Source organism: Macrotis lagotis, chromosome 4, assembly GCF_037893015.1.
Source record: "Macrotis lagotis isolate mMagLag1 chromosome 4, bilby.v1.9.chrom.fasta, whole genome shotgun sequence".
Lineage (NCBI taxonomy): Eukaryota > Metazoa > Chordata > Mammalia > Peramelemorphia > Peramelidae > Macrotis > Macrotis lagotis.
Genome location: NC_133661.1, coordinates 143,519,871 through 143,547,414, shown reverse-complemented (window position 1 = coordinate 143,547,414; position 27,544 = coordinate 143,519,871). Strand labels below are relative to the sequence as shown.

The 27,544-nt window shown below is 33.6% G+C and overlaps 1 protein-coding gene across 8 annotated transcripts in view; it reads right to left on the bottom strand.

Moving 5' to 3' along the window:
- Positions 1 to 27,544, bottom strand: part of TJP1 (tight junction protein 1) — a 281,955-nt gene that overhangs the window by 33,247 nt on the left and 221,164 nt on the right. For all 8 annotated transcript variants that reach the window (XM_074234247.1, XM_074234248.1, XM_074234249.1 and 5 more), the window contains 8 exons: positions 22,680 to 22,804; positions 22,325 to 22,427; positions 17,424 to 17,703; positions 16,466 to 16,569; positions 15,530 to 15,698; positions 15,073 to 15,217; positions 2,219 to 2,361; positions 428 to 533 (listed from right to left, as the gene is read on the bottom strand). In XM_074234247.1, the coding sequence (XP_074090348.1) occupies positions 428 to 533; positions 2,219 to 2,361; positions 15,073 to 15,217; positions 15,530 to 15,698; positions 16,466 to 16,569; positions 17,424 to 17,703; positions 22,325 to 22,427; positions 22,680 to 22,804 (1,175 nt within the window). The remainder of the gene's footprint in view (positions 1 to 427; positions 534 to 2,218; positions 2,362 to 15,072; positions 15,218 to 15,529; positions 15,699 to 16,465; positions 16,570 to 17,423; positions 17,704 to 22,324; positions 22,428 to 22,679; positions 22,805 to 27,544) is intronic.

Sequence of the window (27,544 nt, the reverse complement as noted above, 5' to 3'; positions counted from 1 at the left end):
CTAGTTCTTAACAAAAAATTTAAGTCTATTTTTCTTTTGGTGTATTTCCATTACTTGAAAAATTATTTTTTTTTTAAATTTCATTTATCTTTTACTGATCTAATTAGAAAAATAAGATTTCCTATTTCCTGGCTTTTTCAGGAACAAAGTAGATGAATAACAGGTTGCTATAACTTTAGTACCACATTCAGAAGTTTGCAAAATTAGTTAAAAGAGGAAATAACTTTTCTATAACTTCAGTTACAGAAAATTTCAACCCATACTCAAAGCAGGAGTGTGTCATCTTTCCAGATCCAAATGAGTTGATAAAGACATAAGCAATCATGTGTAAGTGTATGTGATTTAATGGCTCCCAAATATATCTTGAATAATGTGCTATGGTGAATGTATATCTTTCTAAAAACAAAATAACTTAGAATTATATTACCGAAGCATTCCATCTTCGTGGGTTGAATTGGGTAGAAGACCATCAGAAGGACTAACAGGTAAATCCACATCTGGCTGGCCAACTTGAGCATACACAGGCTTTGGCTCTAATGATGAAAAATTAAAGAGTTCATTACTTCAAGAATAAAATATAAATACTGACTAAAAAAGCATCGACTCCAAATCATCAATGTAAAGTAGGAAATTCCAACAATATGGAAGAAATATACTATAATAAAAAGAATGGCAGCAGACTTTGCAACCCCTGAAACTATGTAACAGAAGTAGATACACATCATCTACTTGCTAATTTTACTGTTTTGCCAACTGCAACTGCTGCACTGCAGCAGCATCAAGCTATAGTTGCTGTCTTTCCCTCTAGGAAAAAAGGGTATGGAATACATCAGAGACTGAGTAAAAAACTAAACCCTGCTTTATTTATTTCCCATCAGTTCATATAACTAATACTGAGATACAAGATGAAAAAGTGAGAATAAGATTAGAAAAGATGTAATGAAAAATGAGGGAAAAGTTTATGCCTCTAGAAGAAAGGAATATTGGGAAAGACTATATATGACAGAGAAAGAGAATTTAAGATATACAATAAAGAGAAAAGGATACACCCTATTGACAATAATTTCTATTAAAGATGAAAACTTAATCAATTTACAGAATTAAGAATACTAGCGGGCGGCTAGGTGGCGCAGTGGATAGAGCACTGGCCTTGGAGTCAGGAGTACCTGAGTTCAAATCTGGCCTCAGACACTTAATAATTACCTAGCCGTGTGGCCTTGGGCAAGCCACTTAACCCCACTGCCTTGAAAAATCTTAAAAAAAAAAAAGAATATTAGTATTCTTACCTCTCCCCATTTTTGCCCCACACCTTTTTAGCACTCTCAAATGTCAGAAGGTGAAATACTAAAGAAAATAGGTAAAATATTCCTAAAACAAAATTCTCTTACCCTTTTACACTGGGATTAAAGAGTCACAGCAATCAGAGTAATTTAACTTGAATATTTTAAATGAGCTAGAAAACGTTGGATTAGACGTTGTGAGATGGATTTGCTGGAGTTTGGACAACTAAGCAACTTAAGGACTAAAGAGGGATGGATTTCCTTCCCATTGTATATGTATTCAAAAATTAACAAAGTATTTTATTACAAATCTTACTACATCTTTCTCCTACAAGGTACTTTTTTAAAAAAAGGCACATCTCCATCATGTCTGGTCAATCTATCTCTAATTATTCAAGATAATTATTCTACAGAGGTTTATAGACTAATTCTCTGCCATTTCCTCATTATAAGAATGCTGTCAAGAAGAAGCTTAAGACATTTAAAACATGTTAGAATGATAATAGCACTTACTAAAGCCTCTTTCATGGGACAACAGATTGAACTATCTAGATTTTTCAAGCTAAATTTTGATAAACTGGAATATGCAAAGTTGTATTATGTATAGTAAAATGTAACAAATACCCAGAAATATTCTTTAAATAACAAAAAAAAAAATTCTCAAACCTCAACACACTAGTCTTTTCAAGTAATAAAATCAGTTTCCATTTTTTACAAGTTGATCAATGTCAAATGGGAAAAAAAGACTTTTGTAAACTGAGGTAAACTAGGAAAATCAAGTTATTTCTACATAGGAAAAAATAGGTTATGAGATATTTATATACTCTAAGTATAACCAATAGCTTTAATGTTCTTCACTTACCCTAATTCATTCTTTTGTTTAAATTCTTCAAGTTACATGTGTAGTGTTGCTTTACTTAAGGTTTTGCCAAGATTACCTGGAAGAGTAGGGGTTTGTTTTTCATTCCTTTCAACTACAGCTTCTTCCATGGTTTTAGGAGGCATGAGATCATCTATATTTTTTACAGGTGTAGAGACAGCTCCAGGTTTTGAATTCCTCTCTTCTTCTCTGCTCCGGAGACTGAATATTATTAAATAGAAAGAAAGAAAGGGAAAAACAAAGATAGTCAAACAAAGATAGTCATTTAGTCTAAATATGGATTGAATTTATCTTTCCTTAATGAAAAAACTCCACTAATCTTTAGCACAGGAAAATAGTTTCATTAATGTACTTAATATCAAGCAATATATCAAAGAAAGAAGTGTAACAAATATAATAAAACTTTCATAGTTTTGAGTAGGTACATCTCCAATAATCAGGGATTTTATACACACACACACACACACACACACACACACACACACACACAGACACACACACCTTTTAAAATTTCACGTATTAAAATGGCTTCAGAATCACCAATAAAAAAAAATAACCAAAACACAGCTTCCTATCTCTAACAAGAATAGAGCTACTTTTAAATCTCAAAGATCAAAGCTCTTCTGTTATGAAATCAAGTAATTATTCTGAATATAATTCAACACATATGCAATTAACCTAAATGTTAAAAAACATAAAGCACAATGAACCCCCATATAAAACATGTATATTTTAGGATACAGAAAAAGTACAGAAAACTTTTTTTGGGCATAATAAAAGATAAGAAAGAATTACTTTATGAATACATATGGAGGAAACTTAATTAAAAACACTTCCATATAAATCAGTACTACTGCAGATACGGTTATTACTCAGGGATTTTTTTTTAACAAACACTTCAAAGTTTTATTTGTATTTCATGCACAATAAATGACAAAAAGTAATACTCTCAGTTATATCCTTCTGTTTGAATTCAAAAGCATCTTAACTAAATGATGTTAACAAATAACACTATTCTAGCAACCATCTTCACGACTCATTTACTCTCATTTTAACATAAATATATGCAAAAATAGCATAACATCTATTACATAGTCTAAAGCTTTTACTATGTGATACCTGATACTATATACATATGAAGATATATGTATAATTTTGGATATCTCCAGATTTTTCTCTATCTTTCTACCCATTTTAACACATACCTTCATTATTTATTGTTTATTCACATTGGCTGTCATGCTGGCACTACATATATTTGAGTGTTATGTATCTAAGTATGTTTATCTATGCTTATGTGTGTATAGAAATATTCAAAACACGTTATCACTTTAACTCCAGAATAACATTAAGTAGATACATTCAAAATTAACCTTTCACTGGTTCCTAACTATACTAAAATATTATCAGATTTTTAGAGCACTTCCATTTCCAGCAGCAAGATGGAGCCAATATATTATGCTTTAAGTGACATCAATTTAAAGAAACATATTATGTCAACAATTATTTCTAATATTAAATTATGATTATCTTCCTACTCCAGGATTTGAACATGGCACAGTTATGGCCAAGTTAAGACTAAATCCTACACCAAACTAAGAAGATTTTGAGTATGATTTTGCAAAGGAAATATCTATCTGGACTTACTGGTTCTCTGCAGGATTAATCCAGGTAAATTATTTTAAAAACCTGGCCAAAATGACACATTTTTTTCAGTTGTGACAACTAAAACATATATGGGTTATAATCTGTAATGGTAAAAGGAATTCCTTTACTAATGTGATCCTGTCGCCACATAGGCAATGCTTCTAAATTTCTAATGTCATCTACAGTCAGTGCCTTTTCACCAGCATTTTACTGAAATGAAAAAGGTCATCAGTAACCTAGTTAACAAATAGAGTGGCTTTCTTTCCCTTCTACCTTGGTCTACCTATAATAAAGATTCTTAATTTGGTTTTCCACAAATTTAGGAAAAATGAAATTGTATTTCAATACAAGTAATCTTTTTATGATGATCTATGCATTTTATTTTATAAAATTTTAAAAATCATTCTGAAAGGGGGACCATCAGATTTGCACCAAGAGACACAATATAAAGAGACATAATATAAAGAAGACAAGATCCACCCCTGCTCTAGAGTTCTGCCAGTACCTCCAGGCTATTCTTCTATGATACCATAGTCTCACAGTCTTACTTTTGATTGTTGCTTCTCTTGCCTCTTTTTTTACTGGTTCCTTCATTGCATTCTGTTAAAGGCTCCTTTCTCAGTCCACACTTTTCCCTCTCCACATACACTCAATCTGCCTATAGTTTCACCTATTTGCTTTATGGGGAAGACACCAAAATCTATATTCCTCCAGCCCCACACATTTTAACTTTAAACTCAACTATATCACATATGATGACAAGATCTCACTTCCATGGATTAGATGGCCAACATGGAGACAGTTTCTGCTTATACCAAAGGTAAAAATTCAAGATGAGTATTGTTCTCACAATACTTGGTAAATAGTGGGAATGTAGTAAATATCTAGTTATTAACTGATTAGTTCACATATACTAACCTCTAAATTTTCTCTAATTAATGTGTGATGTTCCTCTTAGAAGTAGAAAAAAAAGTTAATTTTACTAGATAAATTATTATCTATGTAGAGTAAAAGATTTCTTTACCAGAAAGTCCAGCAAGCTACCAATTCAACCAAAAAACCAGTTGCACTTGTTATTAGTCATATTTGCAATGGAGAAAGAAACCATAAAACAAATTTAATCACCTGATGAAATCCTCAATCCACATCCTTTTTCCTGGTCACTCCCATCTTTCACAGACTTAAAAAACAAAAGGTCAAAGCCAAGGAACAAAAATAGCTAAAACCTAGAATGCAGTAGAATAAAATATAATTCTCAGAATTCTTATATGTGTCTCAACTGAACTTACGAAGCTAATGTACCCCAACAGCCAAGGCTGGGTACAAAGTTAAAAGACAGGCCTTGTCAGAGAATTAGACATGGTGTGGGTGTGTGTGTGTGTGTGTGTGTGTGTGTGTGTGTGTGTTAGTATCAATTAGAAGTATAAGGGAGAGGCTCCAAGTTCTACAAAAAATAAATCTAAGAATCCTATTAAATTTGAATATCTTATAAACATATGGGTTAAGTAGTAAATATGGAGAATGTTTTAAAATCTTAAATTCAAATATAAATAAAATCCATGTAAAAGCAATAAAATTTTCTTTTAGAATATACTATTTAAACAGTCTCCAGAAGGAACAGAGGTACCATGGTTGCCGAAGGCTATGCTTACAGAGTTCATGGTCAATCTAAAATGCTACAAAAGTAAAGAAGTATGGCTTGGCACCTGAATTGATGAATATCATCAACCCTCCAAAGACCAGTTTAGCTAAACTTGGAAAAACTTAAAGCCAGGCCACAAAATGATAAGATTTTTTTTTGGGGGGGAACCTCAGAAAATCATCAAGACACTTAATTATTGTTAAAAAAAAAAAAGTCGGGATCCATTTGGGTGGAGAAATCATAGATCCTCAAAATATAGGGCCTATGACTTTACCAATATAGCAAATTCTCTCTATTAAACTAGAAGTTTGCAATTTAAAAACATTTGGAAAGATCAAGCTGTGTCAACTGACAGTGTATGTGAACACACTAGAAATAGAGAAATTTTTGTTTCAAAGTATAATTACAATAATTATAATTATTTGTATTTAAAGAGCATTTACTGTATTTTAAAAATTCACTTTATTCATCTGGTTTTTCTATTAAGTCAAGATAAAGAAACTCTCTATTAACACAAATCAGTACCTACTCTATCACTGAGAGTTTTAGAGAACTACCTAGGGAACTGAGAGATTTTAAGTGGCCTGCCTAAAGTGATAAGACAGTATGTGTCAGGTGGGTCTTTAACCAAGTTACCCCTGAGACTTTGGAGGCTAGTTCTCCATCTACAAAATCATGTTACTTCTAAATAATTTTAAAATATTGTTTAATCAAATCAGTTAATGGGAATGAGAATGGAAACCTGATGAACAATTATCTATTTTAAAGTACTTTCCCAACATTCTGAAATACCGAAATGAACTTTTCATTAGTAAGTAATAATTATTAATGTGGTAGTCTAATGGGGGGAGTGAAGGAAGGGGAAGGTCTACACATAAAGCTAGATTTTTGGACAAAAGAGAAACTGTTTTGACTCAAAAACTATTGCATTTGGAGTATAATTCTCTACAATCTCCTACATGGGAGAAGAATAAACAAACATGGTTTAAGTTTTTAAATCACCAAAGATTTTCTAAGTTACCAAATGGAACACGTTTCATATTCAGTCAAAGTATTAAGACTTGCACAGATCAGTTAGCACAGTTTTGCAAAATTAGTTTCTTCCTCAAAAACAAATCTCAATTTTGCTTAGCATTTGAATTTAAGCTATCTCATTTTTGAGTAATTCAGTATTATTGTTATGGAACATTCTCCAAACAGCACACCAGTAGAGTTTAACTCAACTAAACTCAAGAGGTATAGAAGTTGACTAAAGTTTAATTTTGTTAAGAAAACATAAGTCTACAAATGAGTAATGTTGAAAAGTAGTAAAAAGGTAGAATTTTTCAAATATTTATCAAATTCAAGCCCATTGAAAGTACACTTGAGAATGTTAGAATCCTTGAGTCTATAAAAACTAATTGATAAATGAAAATCAGACTTATTTACTCATTAATGGGTCATATTTAATTATAAGGCACACAGAGACATAAGCAATTATTTCTATCATGACACATTGTAAGGACAAGTTTGTATTATTAATTTTCAAATAGTTCATTTAAAGATACATTTAATAAAGAATATTCAGCTAGTTTCCTGGGAGAACTAACGTGAGTAAGGCCTAAGGGAAAGCGGGAAAGCAGGAATGCAAGAAAGCAGGCAAAAATGAAACAAACATTTAACATTAACATAACATTTATGTGGCAGATGCTGTGTTAATATAACATTTGACAAAATTCCTATTTTATAGTCAAGTAAATTGAAGTGGATAAAAATATATAACTTGCCCAGTATTACAGCTAATAAAGACTCTAAAGATTCATATCTTCCTTGCTCAAAGTCCAGCTCTCCTATCCACAGTGCCACCTAGCAGTCCTAAATAATACAAAAGACTGAAATGAAGAGATTCCAAAGAGTACTTTCCCTATGGTCTTATAAGAGAAATGTAAATGTAAACGTCTTCTGAAAAATATAAAAAAAAACAATGGACAAGATAGAGAAAAGGCTTGTAAACAACCTCTACCTGCTCAGATGCTGATTCGAGGACAGGGAACAGAAACCAGTGTCAGAAGATATATAAACAAGAAGGAAAATGAAAGCAGCTGGAAAACAGTAAAGTGATTTTCAGCCAAAACAGGATGATATACTTAGAAGTTGGAAAGGGGACCTAAGGAAAATTAAGATATCTTAATTTTTTATGTCATGGATCTATTTTCAAAAAATTTTAAATTCCAAAAATATATGTAAGATTAAAAAGGAAACCAATTATATTGAAATGTGGCTATCAAAAAAAATTTTAATTTACGAATTACATGTTCAGAACCTCCATTCTGTCCAATTAAATCTCCCTTCCTCGAATTAGCAGGGTCTGACTCTTCATGACTCCATTTGGGTTTTCCTGACAAAGATACTGGAGTGGTTTGCCATTTCCTCCTCCAGCTCATTTTTCACATGAGGAAATTAAAGCAGAGTTAAGTGACTTGCCCAGGGTCACACTGCTAGTAAATGTCTGAGAACAGATTTAAACTTAGGTCTTCCTGATTCCAAGTCTGAGGCTCTATCCACTACAACACCTAACTGGTTTTATCCTGGGAGTTGTGTTAAATTGCTTCCCTTTCTATTAACTTTAAAAAATATTATTTACAGTATTGACTAGAGAAATACAAATTAAAACAACTTTGAAGTAACACCTCACACCTATCAGATTGGTCAATGACTAAAAAAAAAAGTGATCAATGGTGGAGGGGATGTGGGAAAACTGGAATACTAATGCATTGAAGGTAGAGCTGTGAACTGATCCAACCTTTTGGGAGAGCAATATGGAATTACAACCAAAGGACAATAAAACTGCAAAGCCTTTGATCCAGTGATATCACTACTAGGTCTGTATCCCAAAGAGTCATAAAAAAGGATAAAAAGCCCACACAAACAAAAATATTTTATAGCAGTTCTTTTTGTAATAGTGAAGAAATGGACAATTGAAGGGATATCCATCAATTGGGTAATGACTGAACAAACTGTAGAATACTTTTGTTCTATATGAAATCAAGAGGGACAGGAATTCAAAAAAGAGGGGAAATTGTATAAACTGATGCAAAGTGAAGTGAGCAGAACCAGAAGACTTATGATACACACAGTAACAGGAACACTGGGTAATGATCAACTAAATCAAAAAAAATTCTAAAAGACCTGTGATGGAAAATACCATTCATATCCAGAGAAGGTACTGTGGAGTTTTTAAAGGCAGACCAAAGTACCATCTTCAATTTTTAAAAATTCACCTTATATTATGTATTTTTTCATCTCTAATGCTTTTTACTGTTTTGATTTGATTCTTCTTACACAATATGATTAATATAGATACATGTAGAGCCTATATTGTTTTCTGTAAGGGAAAGGAGGGAAGAAGAAAAAAATATGAAACTCAAATCCTTGCAAAAAAGGATGCACGCACATACACCTTTTGCAGGATAACAAGATATAGCACTAGAAAGGATCTTAAAAATAACAGACAACTTTTTCATTTTTCAGACAAGAAAACACCTGAAACCCAGAGATAGCTAATTTCCAAAAGATGCACAGGTATATAAGAGAGCCAAGATATGAACCCAGGCCTTTTGAAACCAAACTCTACATTCCTCCCACTCACTGTTTCCTAATCTTTTCCAATCAGTACCTGACTGCCTGCTCTGAGAACAAAGAGTAAGATGACCCAGGGATGAGTCACTGAGCCTCTCTGATCGATAGCTTTCCTCCCCAAACCCATAACAGAGAGTGACTGGATCAAGTGGTGTGTCAATAACCTAAAGCAGGGCTATCCAAAATGAGATTTATGCAGCACCTTGTGGGTATACTAAATGCTTTAGTAAATGGAGCCACGCTACTGCAGAGCTCTCACTAAAATGGCAAGTCAAAATATATTATCTATTTTTTTTCTAATAAAAAGGTTGGGCAGCCCTATTCTAAAGAGCTACATTCACACTCCTTACAAAATCATTAGGGACACCTAAAGACTGAGCTAGATCACTAGTTTTACTTGGGATGAGAGATTCAAAGGGGCATCCCAAATCATTTCAGGTCTACTCCAAGTCCACCCTTCCCTAAGACATCTCTATCACCTGGAATTCACCAGTGTTTAACAAATTCCAATGATAGGGCATGTGCTTCATCAGCCCCTTCTTTACAGTTATAATTATTATAAAATATGTTAACCTGATGAATAGTCTCATCAACTTTATCCACTTGATTCTATTTCTGTCTACCTATGCAACATGGATTCTATTTACTCTTTCAATAAAAAGTTCTTAAAATATTTAGTTTTAGATATTTACTTTTTCTTCACCAACAATGAGTGAGTGAAAAAAATATCGATTAAATACTTACTATGTGAAAGACACCAGGCAGTTAGGTGATGCAATAGGGAAGAATGTCAGACCTGGAGTCAGAAGTATTTATCTTGTCGAGTTTAAAATCAGAGCTCAGATAATTACTAGCTGTGTGATATGGATAAGTCACTTAAGCTTATTGATCTCTGTTCCTCATTGGTAAAATGAGCTAGAAAAGAAGATGATAAATCTCTCCAGTACCTTTGCCAAGAAAATCCCATGAGGTCAAGAATAGTCAGACATCACTGAACAATCACAACAACTAATGCTGTAGATACAAATCAAAAAGTAAGCCATGGACAGCTAGGTGGCGCAGTGGATAAAGCACTGGCCCGGGAGTCAGGAGTACCTGGGTTCAAATCCGGTCTCAAACACAAATAATTGCCTAGCTGTGTGGCCTTGGGCAAGCCACTTAACCCCATTTGCCTTGCAAAAAAAAAAAAAGTAAACCAATATCTGACCTCAAGAAGCTTATATTTTTTAGGCAAACTTTTCTTCATTTTTCAAATATTTTTGAAAATTCAATTAGGATTCTCTGGGGTTTTTTTGGTTGTTGTTGTTGTTTTAAATCTCAGGTATCTCCTGTTTTCCCACTTGGCCACACTCATTTTGAACTTCTTTGGCTTCTCGACCATAACTTCTTTTCAACTTTCCTTTGTACACCGTCTTCCCCATTGACATTAGGCTCCTTGGAGGCCAGGGCTGTTTTTTGTTTCATATTTCTATTTCCAATACTTAGCACAGTGCTTGATACAAAGTAGCTACTTAATGTTTATTGACTATTTATTGAATATTGAAATACAGTATGATTTCTAAGTCTCCCACCCTTGTCAGTATATTTCAAAATAAGACTTGAGAATGTATAAAAATAGCTTAATAAAAGGAAAATTCCTGGACTGAGTCAAAATTAGTCAAAAAAGCATTGATAAGAGGAACTACCACACACCTGGTGCTTTACTACAGGCTAGAGATGCATAAACAAAAAAAAATGGAAATAGTGCTGGCCGCCCAAGGTGCTTATATTCTTTCTGAGAGGCAACTCATACATTTAAATAGAGCCAGAATATATACAAAGTAGTTTAAAATAAGGTAGTCACTGAGAGAGGAGGTGCTCACAGTTGAAGGTCATCTGCTAAGTTTCACAGAGAAGGTGGTACTTCAGTGGAGTCTTAAAGCTAGGTGGGTTTGATTAGGCAGACATCAGTAACAAACAAACAACAATCTACAGTTGAGTAATAGGTTAACAAGTAAAGATGCTCAAATATCTAATTCCCTTTCCCTCATGTATTGACATGTGTTAACACACAAGTACATAAACTAACTCTTTTCCTCTAGTACCCAGAAATATCTGTTCTGGATTTAAATACAGTATACAATGGGACTGTACTAGGATATCTATCACTAAAATTGAGGACCTTGGGGAAAAAGGGACAAAAGGAAAATCAAGAAGCAGTTATTAAATTGATCAAAAGGCTAAATGTTGAGGCTACAAAGACAAGCAAAAACACAATTCCTTGTCTCTAGTACTTCATACTCCAATGAGGGAGACTACATGTAATTATGTACAAGCAATATATATCCAATGTATGGAGGCAATTCCTAAGACCTTAAAAATTAGGGGATTCAAGAAAAGCTCTGTGGATGGTTGAAGCTGAGATTTCAGGAAAAGTCAAAAAAGCTAAGCTATAGCCAGTAAAAGGGCAAGGTTCAATGGACTGCTATATGAGAGAAACAATATGAAGTTCAGTTTCATTACTGTGAATTAGCAATGAATTGTCAATGTTTAAAATTAAACAGCAGGATTTAAAATAATCCTGTTACCAATTTCTAAAAACATATTTTGCTGTCATTAATCTCCTGATACATACATATGTGCACAGATGTGTGTGTGTGTGTGTGTGTGTGTGTGTGTGTGTGTGTGAGAGAGAGAAACAGAATCTTTGTGGTAGAGACCATGTACAGCTTAGGAACTTTTTTCTAAATAGTTCAAATTATAGTCCTCAGTTCTACCAAGTAATATAATTTGTTTTAATTTAATTTGATTTTAGTGATTCTGACCATTTTTAAAGTTATTAATCATTGATATTTTTTAAAAAACTGTGGGCATTGGAAAGTAACTATTAATGATAGGTTAAGCAAATGAGATATTGTCTGAAGTCATTAAAGTACTAAATTGAAAATATGGTAAAATGAATGGTAAAGTTATTTTTATATAATTTATATAATTACAATCAGTTTAAAGCACTAGATAAATACTATTAGTACTGTTACTGCTTTTCTTGCACCACCATGTTATTGTTCTAAAAGCATTCAAATAAAACCAGGGGAAAGTCAGGATTAAGTTGAGAATGGAATCATCTTTTATTCTTTTCTCTCCCCACTTATAAACAGTAAACTGCCAAATCTTTCCAATTCAATTTCCATAATGATTCTCATTGTCCAACTACCTCAGGTTAGTTATGAGTTTTTAATTAATTAAATGCAGTGACTTTTTATGTAGTCTCCTTACCTCCTGCCTACCCTTATAATTGCCAAGTTAATTTTTTCTTTTTGCAAGGCAATGGGGTTAACTGGCTTGCCCAAGGCCACACAGCTAGGTAAGGGCTGGTGTTCTATCCTAGCCACCTAGCCACCCCAAGTTAATTTTAATAATTCATAGGTGTGACCATGTCATGCATTCCCTTCAGATATAATGTATCCTTGCTAAAATAGACTACAATCTGCTCCTTGATTTTGCATCTAAAACATAGTCACTGCTTCATTTTCCTTTTCTAAAATTTTTGGTTTTTCCTTCTAGATACAACTCAGGGGATACTTTACCCACAGAACATGATGTTTTACCTTGTTCCCATCACATTAAATCTTGCAAGTTCTCTTTTTTTGTGTAAATATCTTTCATGTTCTTTATAGTAAGCTCCACAAAAGGAAATCCATCTAATTGTTCATCTTTCTATCTCATTGCCCTTAGCAAAGTATTTTGCAGAGTAAAAAAGTTGATAAGTTTTAACTGAAAAGATAAATTGGAAATAGAAAACTCTAAGAAATATGGAACTTAGATTTTAAAAGCCCTTGATAAGAAATCATAAAAAATGGGAAAAGTCCCATTTGTTCCAAAATATTCATAGCAGCTCCTTTTGAAGTAGCAAAGAAGTGGATATTGGGGGGATGCCCATCATGAATGTTATGAAGTACTATTGTTCTATAAGAAATCATGAATGGCCAGACTCTAGAGAAGCATGGAAAGAACTACAAGAACTGATGCTGGGTGAAGGGAGCAAAAACCAAGAGAACACTGTACACATTAACAACAGCATTGTGAATTGATCAACTCTGATGGATGCAGATATACTGATGGATACTCTCAGCAATTTAGAGAGTTAGGAAAATCCTGGGAGACCTGTTATGAATAGCCCTATCCACATTGAGAAGAAAAAACAAAACAAAACAGAACAAAACAAAAACTACAGAATCTGAATGAACCCTATATTCACTTTTTAAATATTTCTATTACTGTATTACTTTTTTTAAAAAGATTTTTGCAAGACAAATGGGGTTAAGTGGCTTGCCCAAGGCCACACAGCTAGATAATGATTAAGTGTCTGAGGCCGCATTTGAACTCAGGGACTCCTGACTCCAGGGCAGGTGCTCTATTCACTAGGCCACCTAGCCACCCCCTATTACTGTATTACAATGTTCTCTTGATTTTATTAATGTCACTCTACCTTGTTTAATGCAAATTTTTTGATTTTTTTTCTAAGATCATCGAACTCATAGTTTCTTATAACACAATAATATTCCATCACAATCATAATACCATGACTTGTTTAGCTATTCCTATTAATTGACACTCTTCAACTCCAGTCCTTTGCCATCACAAAGAGAGCCAATATAAATATTTTAGAACATATTAATTCTTTTCCCTAATTATCTCTGGAAATAGACTAAGTAATGGTAATGCTGGGTATTTTTGGTGGTATATTTTTGATGAGACCATTATAAACTGTCTATAATTCCCTCCACTCATCCACCGAAATTTTCTGTTTTCCTTCTGATTCTGGCTACATTTGTTTTATTTGCACAAAATCTTTTTAACTTACTGTAATTCAAATTATCCATGTCATACTTAAACTAAATTTGTCTATTCATAAATCTGGGAAGTAACATGTTTCATGTTCTCCTAATTTTCTGGTAATACTTCTATACCTAGGTAAATGTATCCATTTTGACCTGCTTATCAAGATATCAAAGGAAATATTGGGGAGAAATGTAAAGAAAGGAGATTTAGCAGATCTTAAAACATTTTTTTATAAAGCAATTAATTACCAAAATTAAGAAATAGAAAGATAGATCACTAGAATAAAGCAGACATACAATTTATAGCAGCAAATATATCTGACAAGTGTAAAAGCTTAAGATTTTTAGAAAAGAATTCACTGGCAAAAACTGTTAGGAAAACTGGAAAGCATTATGACAGAAACTAAGAAAAAAATGAATATCTTACACCATTTTCCTGTTTTTAAAAAAGAACACTTCATGAAGTAAATTTTCTAATGAAAGCATAGAGAACCTTCTAGCCTTGACCTTCAAAGCCTATAAGTAAAATCAAACAACAAATATCATAAAATCCTCAATAAATTTTAGATATTAGAACAATCGCATCACACTAAGTAGTATCACAGTTTGTACTGTCAATTCATAAATTAATGTCTTTGTTGAGGGTCCAAAGATTCTATTTCAAAAAATATTTACATAATAACTACAAATGCCTAACACAGGACTAATTATGGCATAAATCTATTTATCCAGTTGGGCCTAACAATTCTTGTAACTTCAAGAAACTTCAATTTTAAACACTGAATATCCTATAGACAATTAAACTTACAACTGTCCAAACCTGAACTCACTATCTCGCAATACACTCTCCTTTCAAATTTCCTTAGGACTATCACAAGGGCATCACCATCTTCCAAGTCACCTAAACTCTCAAAGTGCTTAATCCAGGTGACACCCTAAACATCTCTCTCGAATCAATTTTTATAATAGTAATTCTTAATTGACTTAAACTAATTGAACTAATTTTTAAAATTAAAAGAAATTTTAAATAAAAGCATCGCATGCAAAAACTAAAGAAAATATGTAAAATACAACTAGCAAAAGGAAAAATGTTTAGTTTTCTACCACATGTGTAAGAATGGCAAATCTTATGCATAATAACACTAACGGTTTTGTTTTAAATCAACCACACAACGGTGCCATCACCTGCCATTGCTGGGTTGCTGTGGAGAATGCCTGGAATGATCTGAAGGCTCCGACCTCTGGTCAGGAGATCGTGAACGACTGCGGCGGGGCCTGTCATGGGATCGATTGGAATGGTCTGATGCCAGCGACTGAATTTCTGAAATGTCTGATAAATAAAAATTGGGTTTTGTTCCATGAAATGACCGCAATAAAGTGATAGTGTCCCTTATTGATAATGGAATTAAAAAATTGAAATATAATTTTTTTAAAAGTAGCTCACTTTATATATTCACTTTTAACAATCATGGAATTCTTTCAAATAATAATAAAGGGTTTATTGGTTTTTAAATATTGATAAGTTGATTCTATAAGAAAAAATATAAAGCAGTTATGACCTTAAGTTAAAAAGAAAATTCCAAAATAAAAGGAAAAACAAAAAAAAGAAGAAAACAAAGTTCCAAGAGTCATTTATACTTACCATCTCTTTCAGATGCATTAGCTGAGTGAATACTGTCAGAAAGATCAGGGACGTTCAAAAGTGTAGCTCGCTCATCTCTCTGTACTACCATTTTCAATTTGCCTTTGGACCTTTCTATTAATGTCTTTGCATCTGTCAATGACATATTTTCTGTCACAGTGCCATTTATCTACAACAGAACAGAGGCTGTGTATTGGAAATGAGTAATGAATAAATACATATCCAATAAATGGAACTCCTTGTAAAACTATGAAAAAGCAATGCAAATTAAATTATTCTTTCCTTTATCAAAAGGAACAAAGTTATGCCTATTTAAACTTTCAGTTTATCAATTTATCACCTATCTTAAATCATCAAAATCTTGGCTGATCTGCCACTATTTAATCAGATAAAAAGAATTAATAAACCTATAATTCCTATGTCATCTTCCTTTTATTCCCACCACCACCAAGATTATCACAGTCTAAAGTTTCTATTGCTTAAAATCAAACAACAAAAAGAACAAAAACAAAAAACCCCTGGGAGAAGGGGGTGGGGATATTTGGGATTACTATGATAATGCAAGAAACAAATACATGAATAAAAACTCACTTATTATTTTAAAAAATATAGACTCCAGTCTCCAGTAATTACAAAAAAGACAACTTGCTTAATTCAATCAAATGAAACAACTGTTATGGGAATATGAAGGCAAGGACTTCCAAACAGTGTACATGCCAACATGATTCTGTGGCGACATAATTGTTTTGGTTTGCTGATATCTTTTAGCTTCTAGCACTAAGTTATGACAGATGGTAGCTTCTCTATTTCTTCCCATTAAACTTAATTTAATTTTAAGCATCTAGTAAACTGTCTCAATCAACACAAGCAAAAATATGGAATAAAAACAACTTGTTTGAGGCATCAATCGAAATAAATTTTGAAACAGGACTATACCTTTAATACAACATCACCTTCTTGGATATTGCCATCTCTTGCTGCCAAACTGTCTTGTGATATTTCTTTTACAAATATATGACTGGCCAAACGAAGTCCATATTCTATAACCAAACAACGAAATAAACTTAGTGTAAAGACCAAAGTAATGAAAATATAATGAAAAGACAGTTTACTTCCCAATACAATGAAAATTGTACTATTTCTTAAAAAAATTATTTTAAGGTCAGATAATATGAAGTTAGATTCAAATTAAAAAATAAAAATAGTAATGTTTCAAGGATGAGTTGTAAAAGTAACTTGTATCATAAATATTTAATTCTATGTATTCTGAGCTCTCTTTAATTCTTATGGAGACAATCTGGGAATAAAATTAGGTTGAAATGAGAATTCCTGAGTTATATCATATATAAATAAAAAAACCATGCAACACATAGACACAAGCATACAAAGACATATATATATATACATGCATGTATCCTAATATGTATATGTGCTTGTAAGTGTGCATACCTAAGGAGGACTCTTACTGAGAATGACCAAGATCAATCATAACTGCACAATATATATTGCTGATGCATGATTACTAATTTTTGACAATTCTCTTCTTAAACAGGTCAAAAAAGCAATGCAAATGTAAATTTGCATAGAAAAGGTATCTCAGCACTGAGAATGTCTTATAACAGATTTATCTGTTTTCAGTTCTAGAAAGTTTTTTCTTTTCCACATTTGAGAAACATGCTTAAAACATGAAACTATACAACTGCCACTATAAAATTTTACATACATGTTTTCTGCCAAATTTTGTAAAATTACTTATAATAAGAAATGATCTTTATTAGCAAGGATACAGAAATCACAAAGAAATGCATGCTCAAGAAGTTATTCTATTTCTCAACCAATTCTATTCTACACTTTTTTCAAGTAAAACTTCAAGTATGAGAAAATAAGAGTTTACCTTCATTTTTCCGAGATTTCACCAATGTTACTTTGGTAGGTTTTGCAGGTTGACTAGAAGCAACAGATCTCCTATCTGATCGAGGAGACAAACTCCTCTCTCGACTTGCACTTCGATCTCTCACCCAACTCTTTTCGCTCCTTCTACCAACAACTGGGCCACTCCTCGGACCTCTTGAATCATGTACGTCTTCATCATAACTGTCCTCTTCATTTTCAGATACTGGTTCAGGATCTGGACGGCTTACTGGTATCTGAACTTTCTTCTTTCTTCGTATGGTCTACAACCAAAATAATTATCACAAATCACTTTATGGTCCAAATATGCTTAAGTAGCATACACAAATGCACAGGCACACTGTAAGGGGGAGGGGGAAGAAGGGAGAAGAGAGAAAAGCAAACAACAAATGACCACTAAGGGATATTTTCTAATTATTTTTTCTTCATGATTAAATGATGACACACTAAAGGAACTGTTTCAGTAAAATGATTCTAAAATCTTTTTGAAAGTGGAATGATCATAATCTCAAAGGAAAAAGAAACTAATGAATGAATCTACCAAAAATGTCGTGATCTGAGTAAAGTGCTATGGCACTGCCCTCTCCATAAAACTATATAGCCTCCTTTCAATCTTCAATCCTAGAATATTTTTATCACTTCAAGTTTTTTAATATCAGTGAGGGAAGTGAGGTACTACTAAGAGCAAATAGATGGAAATATATTGGAGAATGAAAGACAAACCACTTTAGTGTTTTACCAAAAAAACCCAGAAACAATATCTATAGCATCCTAAAGAGTTGGATAAGACTGAATGACTGAACATCATCATCAGTGGGGCTCAAATGCTTCAAAGTTTCTATGCTTCCTTCAGTATGTACAAAATGAAATTCCCTTTATGATCTGCCCAAAGCTTCTTTTCCCTCCTTAGACAACTGTATTCTGACTTTCAAACCCACAAATCTATGGAAACTGCTCTCTCCAAAGTTACCAACAAACTCTTACCTTTGAAATTTTTTTTAAAAAAATAGGGCAGCTAGGTAATCCCAGAGATAGAGCACCTGGAATCAGGAGGACCTGAGCACAAATCCAGTCTCAGATACCTGAATGCCTTGCATACAGGACCATCTCCAGTCATTCTGATTCATATCTGATCATTGGTCCCAAATGGCTCTGGAGAAGAAAGTGACTGATGACTTAGTACAGCACCCCCCTCACTCAAATACAATTCATGTGCTTGTCATGACACCACCTTCCCGATGGCAGGGTCTTCTTGAAGAATGAAGGACAAACATCAGCAACATCAACTAATAGCCTTTTTAAATCTCCATACCCCTCCCCCAATGAATCTATAATTTTTAATACTGCTGTCAATCTCCCTTATCTCAGATCTTTCACCATCCATCCCCAGACTTTTAACTCTCCTGAATTTCCTTCTTTATCAATCAGACAATTCTTGCTCTCCTAATGTAGAGGGATGTTTCTTAAAACTTAGTTCCAGATTCTGCTTTCATCATTTTACAAATACTCTTAAGCTCCCATGATTGTTTAAGCATTGTCTCTCTGCAAAATGAATCCCATATCTATATAGCCAGTTTGATTCTCTCTTGAACCTAAGTCACAATGTCACTTCCCTACTACGTAATCTTAAAGTCCCATAGACGTATCAATTTCAGTATGAGTAAAATGAAACTCATTAACTTATATCCCAAAATTAAGTGACATATAAATATATTATCAATTTTGGAGTCAGTAAGACTTGAGTCTATAGCCCACTTCATACTTTCCTTGTAAAATTATTCAATCACTTTACCTCCTTATGACTGGGTTACCCCCATCTTAAAAAAAAAAGGAGATAATAGCATCTACCTTAAAGGGTTGCAAAACTCAAATAAGCAGTGAACATAAAGCAATCTGCAAACTTAAAATCACTGTGGCATTGTCGTTATTTCTGTTAGAAAATATTACTATCATTCTAGTCACTGAGGTGTATGAATTTAACGAACCCTGACCTTTGCTTTCTCTGATCAAGGATGATCAAGTAATTGTCGAGTCTTAGTGGTTTTGCTTCCACAATCTTCCTAGCATTCACCCCTTTCTTTTCATTCCTATGATTACTATCCTAAACCAGGTACTCACCTCTTCTCCCCTAGATTACTACAGAAGTCTCCTGACTGGTCTTTCATCTTATACTATCTCCCATCTCAAACACATCCTTCACACAGCTGCCAAAGTTCACAACATTCACAAAGCAAAAATAGATTTGATCAAGTCACTGTCTGACCACAAACCTCAATGACCCTCCATTGCCTCATACATACATAATTGCCTCATACATAAAATGTAAACTCCTGAACCTAGAAACTCTTGCTCACTTTCATGTGAGCTAGTAACTAGTCTGACTAGTCTTTCTTAACCTATACCATACTATTCACTACCCTTCACAAATAATCCTTGTTCCACACCTTTGCATTCATAAACCAATTCCCATACCTAGAAATAATTCATCTAGTTTTTAGTATTCCTTTACTGCTCAGTTTTCTTATTACTATTATTACTCCTATTTTTGAAAATATTTTAATTCCCCAGTAGGAGAGAAATTCCTGAGGACAATTATCTTTAAAAAATATTCTATCTCTTTATCCTTAACACAATGTTGTACATATTATAAGTACTTAATAATTAAAAATTAATTTATAGTACATAAAAAGCAATAATATAGATTAGTGAGAAAATCACTGAATTGCATCAAAGACCTGAGTCTTGGTCCTGTCTGAGTTTTAGTGCAGAGTCTCAGACTCAGTCTTTAGAGCAATTATTTGTTTTGGTAATGATATATTCATTCCTTAGCATAAGATTAGTTTAATTTCAAGTTGACTGAGTAGTGGAATCACATAATCAGATTAATGTTTAAGAATAATTATTTTAGCAGAAGTGTTTTAGAGGAAGGAAACTTGAAACTATTAAGTGTAACAGATAGAATTCAGTTTCTCCTATCTCTGAGCCCAGCAATAGTAGAAAAACTTAAAACACAATTTCAGTTTAAATAACAGATTTTAAACTTACAAAACCTAGCTTAAAAAGTAAAAAAGCTAATGAAAATATAGAAGGGGTCCTTAAGAATTCTGAAAACATTGACTGACCAATATGACCAGAAAGGACAATGTTGGAAGGGATGTGGGAAATCTGGTACAAAAAATGTATTGTTGATGGAACTGTGAACTCATCCAACCTTTCCAGAAAGCAATTTGGAATTATGCCCAAAGGGTAATAAAAATGTGCCTACCCTTTGATCCAGCAATGCCACTACTGGGTCTATACCCTGAAGAGATGATGAAAAAGGTTGTAAAAACATCACTTGTACAAAAATATTCATAGCAGCCCTGTTTGTGGTAGCAAAGAATTTGAAATTAAGTCAATATCCTTCAATTGGGGAATGGCTTAACAAATTGTGGTATATGTATCCATGGAACACAATTGTTCTATTAGAAACCAGGAGGGATGGGAATTCAGGGAAGCCTGGAAGGATTTGTATGAACTGATGCTGAGCAGGTGAGCAGAACCAGAAAAATATTGTATACCCTAACAGCAACATGGGGTTAATGATCAACCTTGACGGACTTGCTCATTACATCAGTGCAACAATCAGGAACAATTTTGAGATGTCTGCAATGAAGAATACCATCTGTATCCAGAGAAAGAATTGTGGACTTTGAACAAGGACCAAAGACTATTACTTTCAATTTTTGGGGGGGGGGGGGGGAATATTATTATCTTATTATGTAATTTTGCTATGTCTTATATTTTATTTTTCTTCCTTAAGAATATGATTTCTCTCTCAGCACATTCAACTTAGATCAGTGTATATCATGGAAACAATGTAAAGACTAACAGAATGCCTTCTGTGGGGCGTGGGGGGAGGGAAGCAAGAATGGGGGGAAAAATTGTAAAACTCAAAATAAATAAAATCTTTCTTTAAAAAAAATAATGTGAGGGGCAGCTAGGTGGCATAGTGGATAGAGCACTGGCCCTGGAGTACTGGAGTTCAAATCCAACCTCAGACACTTAATAATTACCTAGCTATGTGGCCTTGTGTAAGCCACTTAACCCCACTGCCTTGCAAAAAACAAAACAAAAAAAAAAGATAATGTGAGATTTAAAAAAAAGAATTCTGAAAACATTTAAGTTATTAAAGAAAAATGTGTTTTAAAGCATTCTGAGAAAATTACAAGGCAAGAAAAGTCTTAACTGTTGCTAGTTTTATAGAAAAGAACTGTTTGAAAATAGAATATCTTACTGTTAGTTCCATAAGAAATTGACATGGCAAGGTGGTAGGTACATAGGGAAAATTTACTGGAAACCACCTATAAGAAGCCTAAAAACTTTTTCTCATTTAATTAGCTATATTCTCTAATTTATTTAAAGAAAGTCATATTTAATGAAGATTTTACACATCAACTATTTTGATTCAATTGAAGTCCTGCAGTATAGCTGCTAATAGGAGCTACAGACTTACTTTACAGACCATAAAGTCAGGAATTAAATAATCAAAGAAATATATTTCAATGAAACAAGTAATATGAAAATTTGACCACAAGTTCCTACCTAAGTGTATAACTTTCATAATAATTTTTAGACTCTAAGATGGTAATGAAAAGTAAAGTATTATGTTAAAAATAATTTTTTCAACTGATAAATTCTGGTACATGAATTGCACAATTCTTTATTTTCTGACAGATCAGAATACCAAACATTGAAGCAGTCTTACCTGTTTTTAAAATATCTTTAGCAATAAGTGAAATATTGTTTCAAAGGTCATTCAGATATATTGTATCCAAATAAAGGCATTCAAGTTGCTAATCCTTAATGCTCTAAAAGGAATGACTTACAAATACAGTTACTTACAATTTTTGCATTTTTTCCACTTTTCCTTAACTGCTGAACAGCAAAAGCATGTTCTACATTATCCATAGAAACACCATTAACCATTGCAACACGATCATTTTCCCTGTTTAAAAAAAAAGTCAAGTTAAAAAACAATGCTGAAAAATTTATATAGTACTTTAAAATGATCTACAAAGAAAATATATTACCTAACCAGCTACAACAGGGATGGCAACATACTTATCTTCAAATCTACAACTCCCCCTGGACAATAAGCCATTGTCCATTTTCTTTAAAAAACAAAACAAACCACTACCAACAAGGCCTATCATCTAAAACAGCTGCCCTAAAAAACACAGGAAAAGGAAACACTTACTGAAGTTGTCCTTCAGCTGGACCTCCTTTCAACACATCAGAAATAACTATTGAGGTTTCACCACTCTGAAAATGAGGATTATCTCTTCCTCCTGATATTGCGATTCCAAAACCAAATCCAGGAGCCTAGATTTTTAACAAATAAGTGAATGAATGAATGAATGAATGGATAAATAAAGCCTTCCTTAAGTCAAGAACTGTCCAGTATTTTCAATTCTGTCATAACCTAAAGCATTAAACTGACAAAACAAAAAGGGCTAATTGTAACTTAATTCTTTAGACCCACATTAAAAGACAGTCAGAAAATAGATATTTTAATAAACTATATATTCTAATTAAGAATAGAAACTTACACATGAACTACCTGGTTGGGTTTTTTTAATACATAATAAAAACAATTGCACTAAAATTAGTGTCATCATAATTTGCTTATTTTTTTAATTTTTAGAAGGTATTTGAAGATATCATGCAGTGATTATCATTATGGTGACACTAAAGTTTCTATTAGCTAGAACATTCTATTATTCCATAGAACACCACAATGTAGAGATCTTCACAAATAAATATATACAAGATACTTTACTGTATGATGCAATCATGTAAGAATCCAACTCATCTAACAGAAAAGATAAAATTTTTCAAAGCAGCTAACATTACAAATTTTAAATTAACAATCATATACTTTTAATTCATATTCCAAGTGGCAATGATCTGATAAATGACAATAGATATAAAATATTAAAAAGTCAGTGAACGAGCAGCTAGGTGGTGCAAGGGAACAAGAGCACTGGCACTGAGTCAGGAGTACCTGAGTTCAAACCCGGCCTCAGACACTTAATTACCTAGCTGTGTGACTGTGGGCAAGTACTTAAACCCCACTGCCTTGCAAAAAAAAAAAAAAAAGTGAACAAGTGTGATGTGTTTCTATGTGTGCCAAGCATTTTGCTAAACATCAATGATACAAGAACAGCAAAACAAAAATAACACAAATATACACATCCTCAGTCCCTGCTCTCAAGAAGCTTACATATCAACTGAGGAGACAGCATACAAATATCTACAACTCATATATGATATTAAAGTACAGATAGATCTTACACCATTCTTTTTTTTTTACAAGGCAATGGGGTTAAGTGGCTTGCCCAAGGCCACACAGCTAGGTAATTATTAAGTGTCTGAGGCTAGATTTGAACTCAGGTACTCCTGACTCCAGGACCGGTGCTCTACCCACTGCACCACCTAGCTGCCCCCAGATAGATCTTAAAAGGAAAGTTGGATGGCTAGAGGGAGATGAAATAAGAGAGCAGAAAAGGCCTTTTGGTGATGGTAGGATTTAAACTAAGTATTAAAGGAATCCAGGAGACAGGGAGGAGAACATTCTAGGTATGGAAGAAATGAATGGCATGAAAAGGAATACAAGTCTTTAGATGGAGGGTCTTATGTAAGAAACACTGTCCAATTAGCAGAACACCAGAAAAGTATAAATGACTCAAGTTTTGTAAACGGCTTTAAATATCAAAGAGTATTTTTATATTTGATGCTCAAGGGAAAAGTCATAGGATATGAGTTTTAAAGAAATCAAATTTCACAATCCAGAGAAGGATTGATTCACACAAGAATGGAGTGAAGAGTATCCCACCAGGGTGGTAAATGTGGAAATGAAGGAAGTTTTAATGATGAAAGAAAAGTTTGACAAAGGATTGGCTATGTGGGTTAAGTACAGATATCACTGAGGCAGCCTTGGTCCCTTGAGAATATTAGGAAAGTTGAGAAGAAGGGAAGAAAGTTAGGTAGAAAGGGTAAGTTCTGTTTTGGACATGTTGACTTTTTAGGATGGTATGGGACATCCAGTTTGAGATATCTAACTGGCAAATAACAATGTAAAAACTGGAGTTCAAGGAAAAGAGATTATTAACAAAAGAAGGAACAAAATAATCCTGTGTGAATCATTGTATTTTTAAATAATTATGATTAAGCTACTTGAGAATCTTCTTACAATATTTCACTTCTCTCCCCATCCCCACCCCCAAACAAGCAGACCTTTCTAGCAAACTTCATGTTATCACTGGTAGATATTACTGCTATAACCCAGACACCAAGACTTGCAGATCATTTTTGATTCTTCCGCTCCCTCAATCTTATACTGCAATTCTGTCACGATATCTCTCCCTTTTATCTGCTTACTCATATAACCACTACAGTAGTTAAAGCCCTCAACAGTTCTCACTCCAATTATAATAAAAATTCCTCTGCTGCCTAATTCTAGCCCTTATACTAGAGAGCCCTTAATATTCCTGTAAATGCTCCCTCAAACTTTCCAGATTTTCTTTTCTTCAACTTCTTTAAGTCCCAGGACTCCACTATACTTTAGCCACTGATATAGTCACATAAGTCTTTCCATTGAATTCAAATTTGTGTAAGCTAATTGTCATATTTGATTTTTCCAGTCTGCTTTCTTCTGGATCTGTGTCACAGTTAATCTCTTTCTCCCCTCCAGGATACTCTCTCTTCTCTAGGTTTTCATAACATTAGTATCTGACCTCAGACACTTGACTCTTACTAGCTGTGTGGTCTTGGGTAAATCACTTAACCCTGACTGCCTTGGGCAGTCCAGGGCAGTCATCCTGATTCATATCTGGCCACTGGATCCAGATGGTTCAGGAGGAGAAAGTGAGGCTGGTGAGCTAGCACAGCTCCCCACCCCTCACTCAAATTCTATTCATGTGCTTGTCAAGGCATCATCACCTCCCTGATATTGTGGGTCTTCTTCAAATTGAAGCACAAAACATCAGCTGGTTCATCTGCTGACCAACCACAGCATGGACCCCTAACTGAAGGTGTTCCCTGTTCTAACCCTGCTTCCTTTGCCCTCTACATTCATTCTCAGTAAACTCATCAGGTCCAATAAATCATCTCTCCACATATTATCCTCAACTCTAAAAATCTATCTCCACTCTTTGTTCTGAATTTCAGTTCTAGACCAACTGACCATTCAGTTTATTTCAAGATGGATGTCCCAGAGACATCTTAAAACCACCATATTTAAACTTGTTCTTCCTATTTCTGGGTAAGGTACTGCTGTCTCTTCTGTATCTCATATTTGTACTAAGCATTATCTTCAACTCCCCAATCATGCTCAAACTACATATCTAATTAGTTGCCAGATTTTTCCAATTCTAGCTTCACAAATATATTACATCATATTCCATGACCTCTCAAATCTTACTCCTCTTCACTCACCAAGTGACTATCTTAGTTCAACCCTTATCATTTCTCACTAATTGCAGATGCTTCAACTCCTTGCCTTAAATTTCTCACCATTCCAGTCATTTATGTGTTTGTATACACACACACACACACATACAGCTGCCATATAGACCTTTCCATGTGTCATCTGACCTACTACTTGTACCACCCTACCTCCACCCTCATCCTGTACTTCCCTCCTTCTCTCCCCCATCAACAGCCACCAAAGAATTTTCCAATCATGATAATATAGCTGAATCTTCTTATATGGGTTGTCCCCTCTACCAGAATTTGAGCTTCAGGGTAGAATCTCACTTTTCTACTTGTATCCCAAATTCTTAATAGTACAAAGTTTGGCACACAGCAAAAAAGTAATTAAATTTTCAACAAATGATTCATTCATATCTTCCTATCTTCTTGACTCCTATGAGAAATCAGGGGGGAAATGACATTAAAAGCCTAAAGCGAGAAAATCATGTCAGATTTTAAATCAAGAAAAAACTCAGAGCACTTTAAGAAAATTTCTAGTTTAGTACTTTTCTCATCAATTAGGGCAAAAGAAATTAATGACATAGAAAAACTAAATAAAACAACTTAGAAGAAACCAAAAAATAATATTTCAGACCTTAAGTATCTGCATATAATATGGGTAATAAAATGAATTTGAAATTAATACAAGTAAATAGGATCATTTGCCTAAAATGTGGCAATAGATGAAAACCTTGTTCAGAAAGAATTAATCAATGGATGTGGCAAGATGATGCCATGTTAAGTAAAGAGGAATCATATTTTAAAAAAAGATGGCAAGTAACTCAGGCTATTTAGTCCTAATTTGTAACTGACAACTAACAACAGTAATACCTGGGAGAATTTAAATATATGGACAAGAATTTGTCCATTACCACTAACCAAATTATTGCCCACAATTATCTAGACATAATATTGATACAAAAAATATAATGGAATTTATCAGCACTACTGTAATGTCATTTTTCCATTCATAAATAAACTCTGAGACAAAGGTATTAGAAAGCTTACTCTAATTTTTTGTATAGAAACAATGTATTTTTCAAAATGAACTAATTCATAGCTCCATGAATAGTACACTACTAACACAACTGTCTTTGTACCTTCTCCAACACTGGCAACATAAATCTTGGATCTACAGAAATATAATTTTAAAAAATATAGACACACTGAGGCCGGATTTGGACCAGGGTGCTCCGGGCTCAAGAGCCAGTGCTCTGTCCACCACCCAGCTGCCCCTACTATTATCACTATTTTATTTTGGGTCTTTTTTTCCCTCTCTTTTGGTTTTTGCAGGGCAGTGGGGTTGGGTGGCTTGCATGTCACACAGCTGGGTGACTGTTGGGTGTATGGGGCCAGATATGGGCTCGGGTGCTCCTGGCTCCAGGGCTGGTGCTCTGTCCACTGCACCACCTGGCCATACTTACAATTATTACTATTATTTTTTTATTTTAATTTTTTTTCTCTCCCCTTTACTTTATCACTCAAGCAAGTCTATTGGGGGGGGGTATTTTGTTTACTCTTAAACAAGAATATATTATTAATGTATAAAAAACATTATTTGTACAAAATGAGAATAAATATTAAATTAAA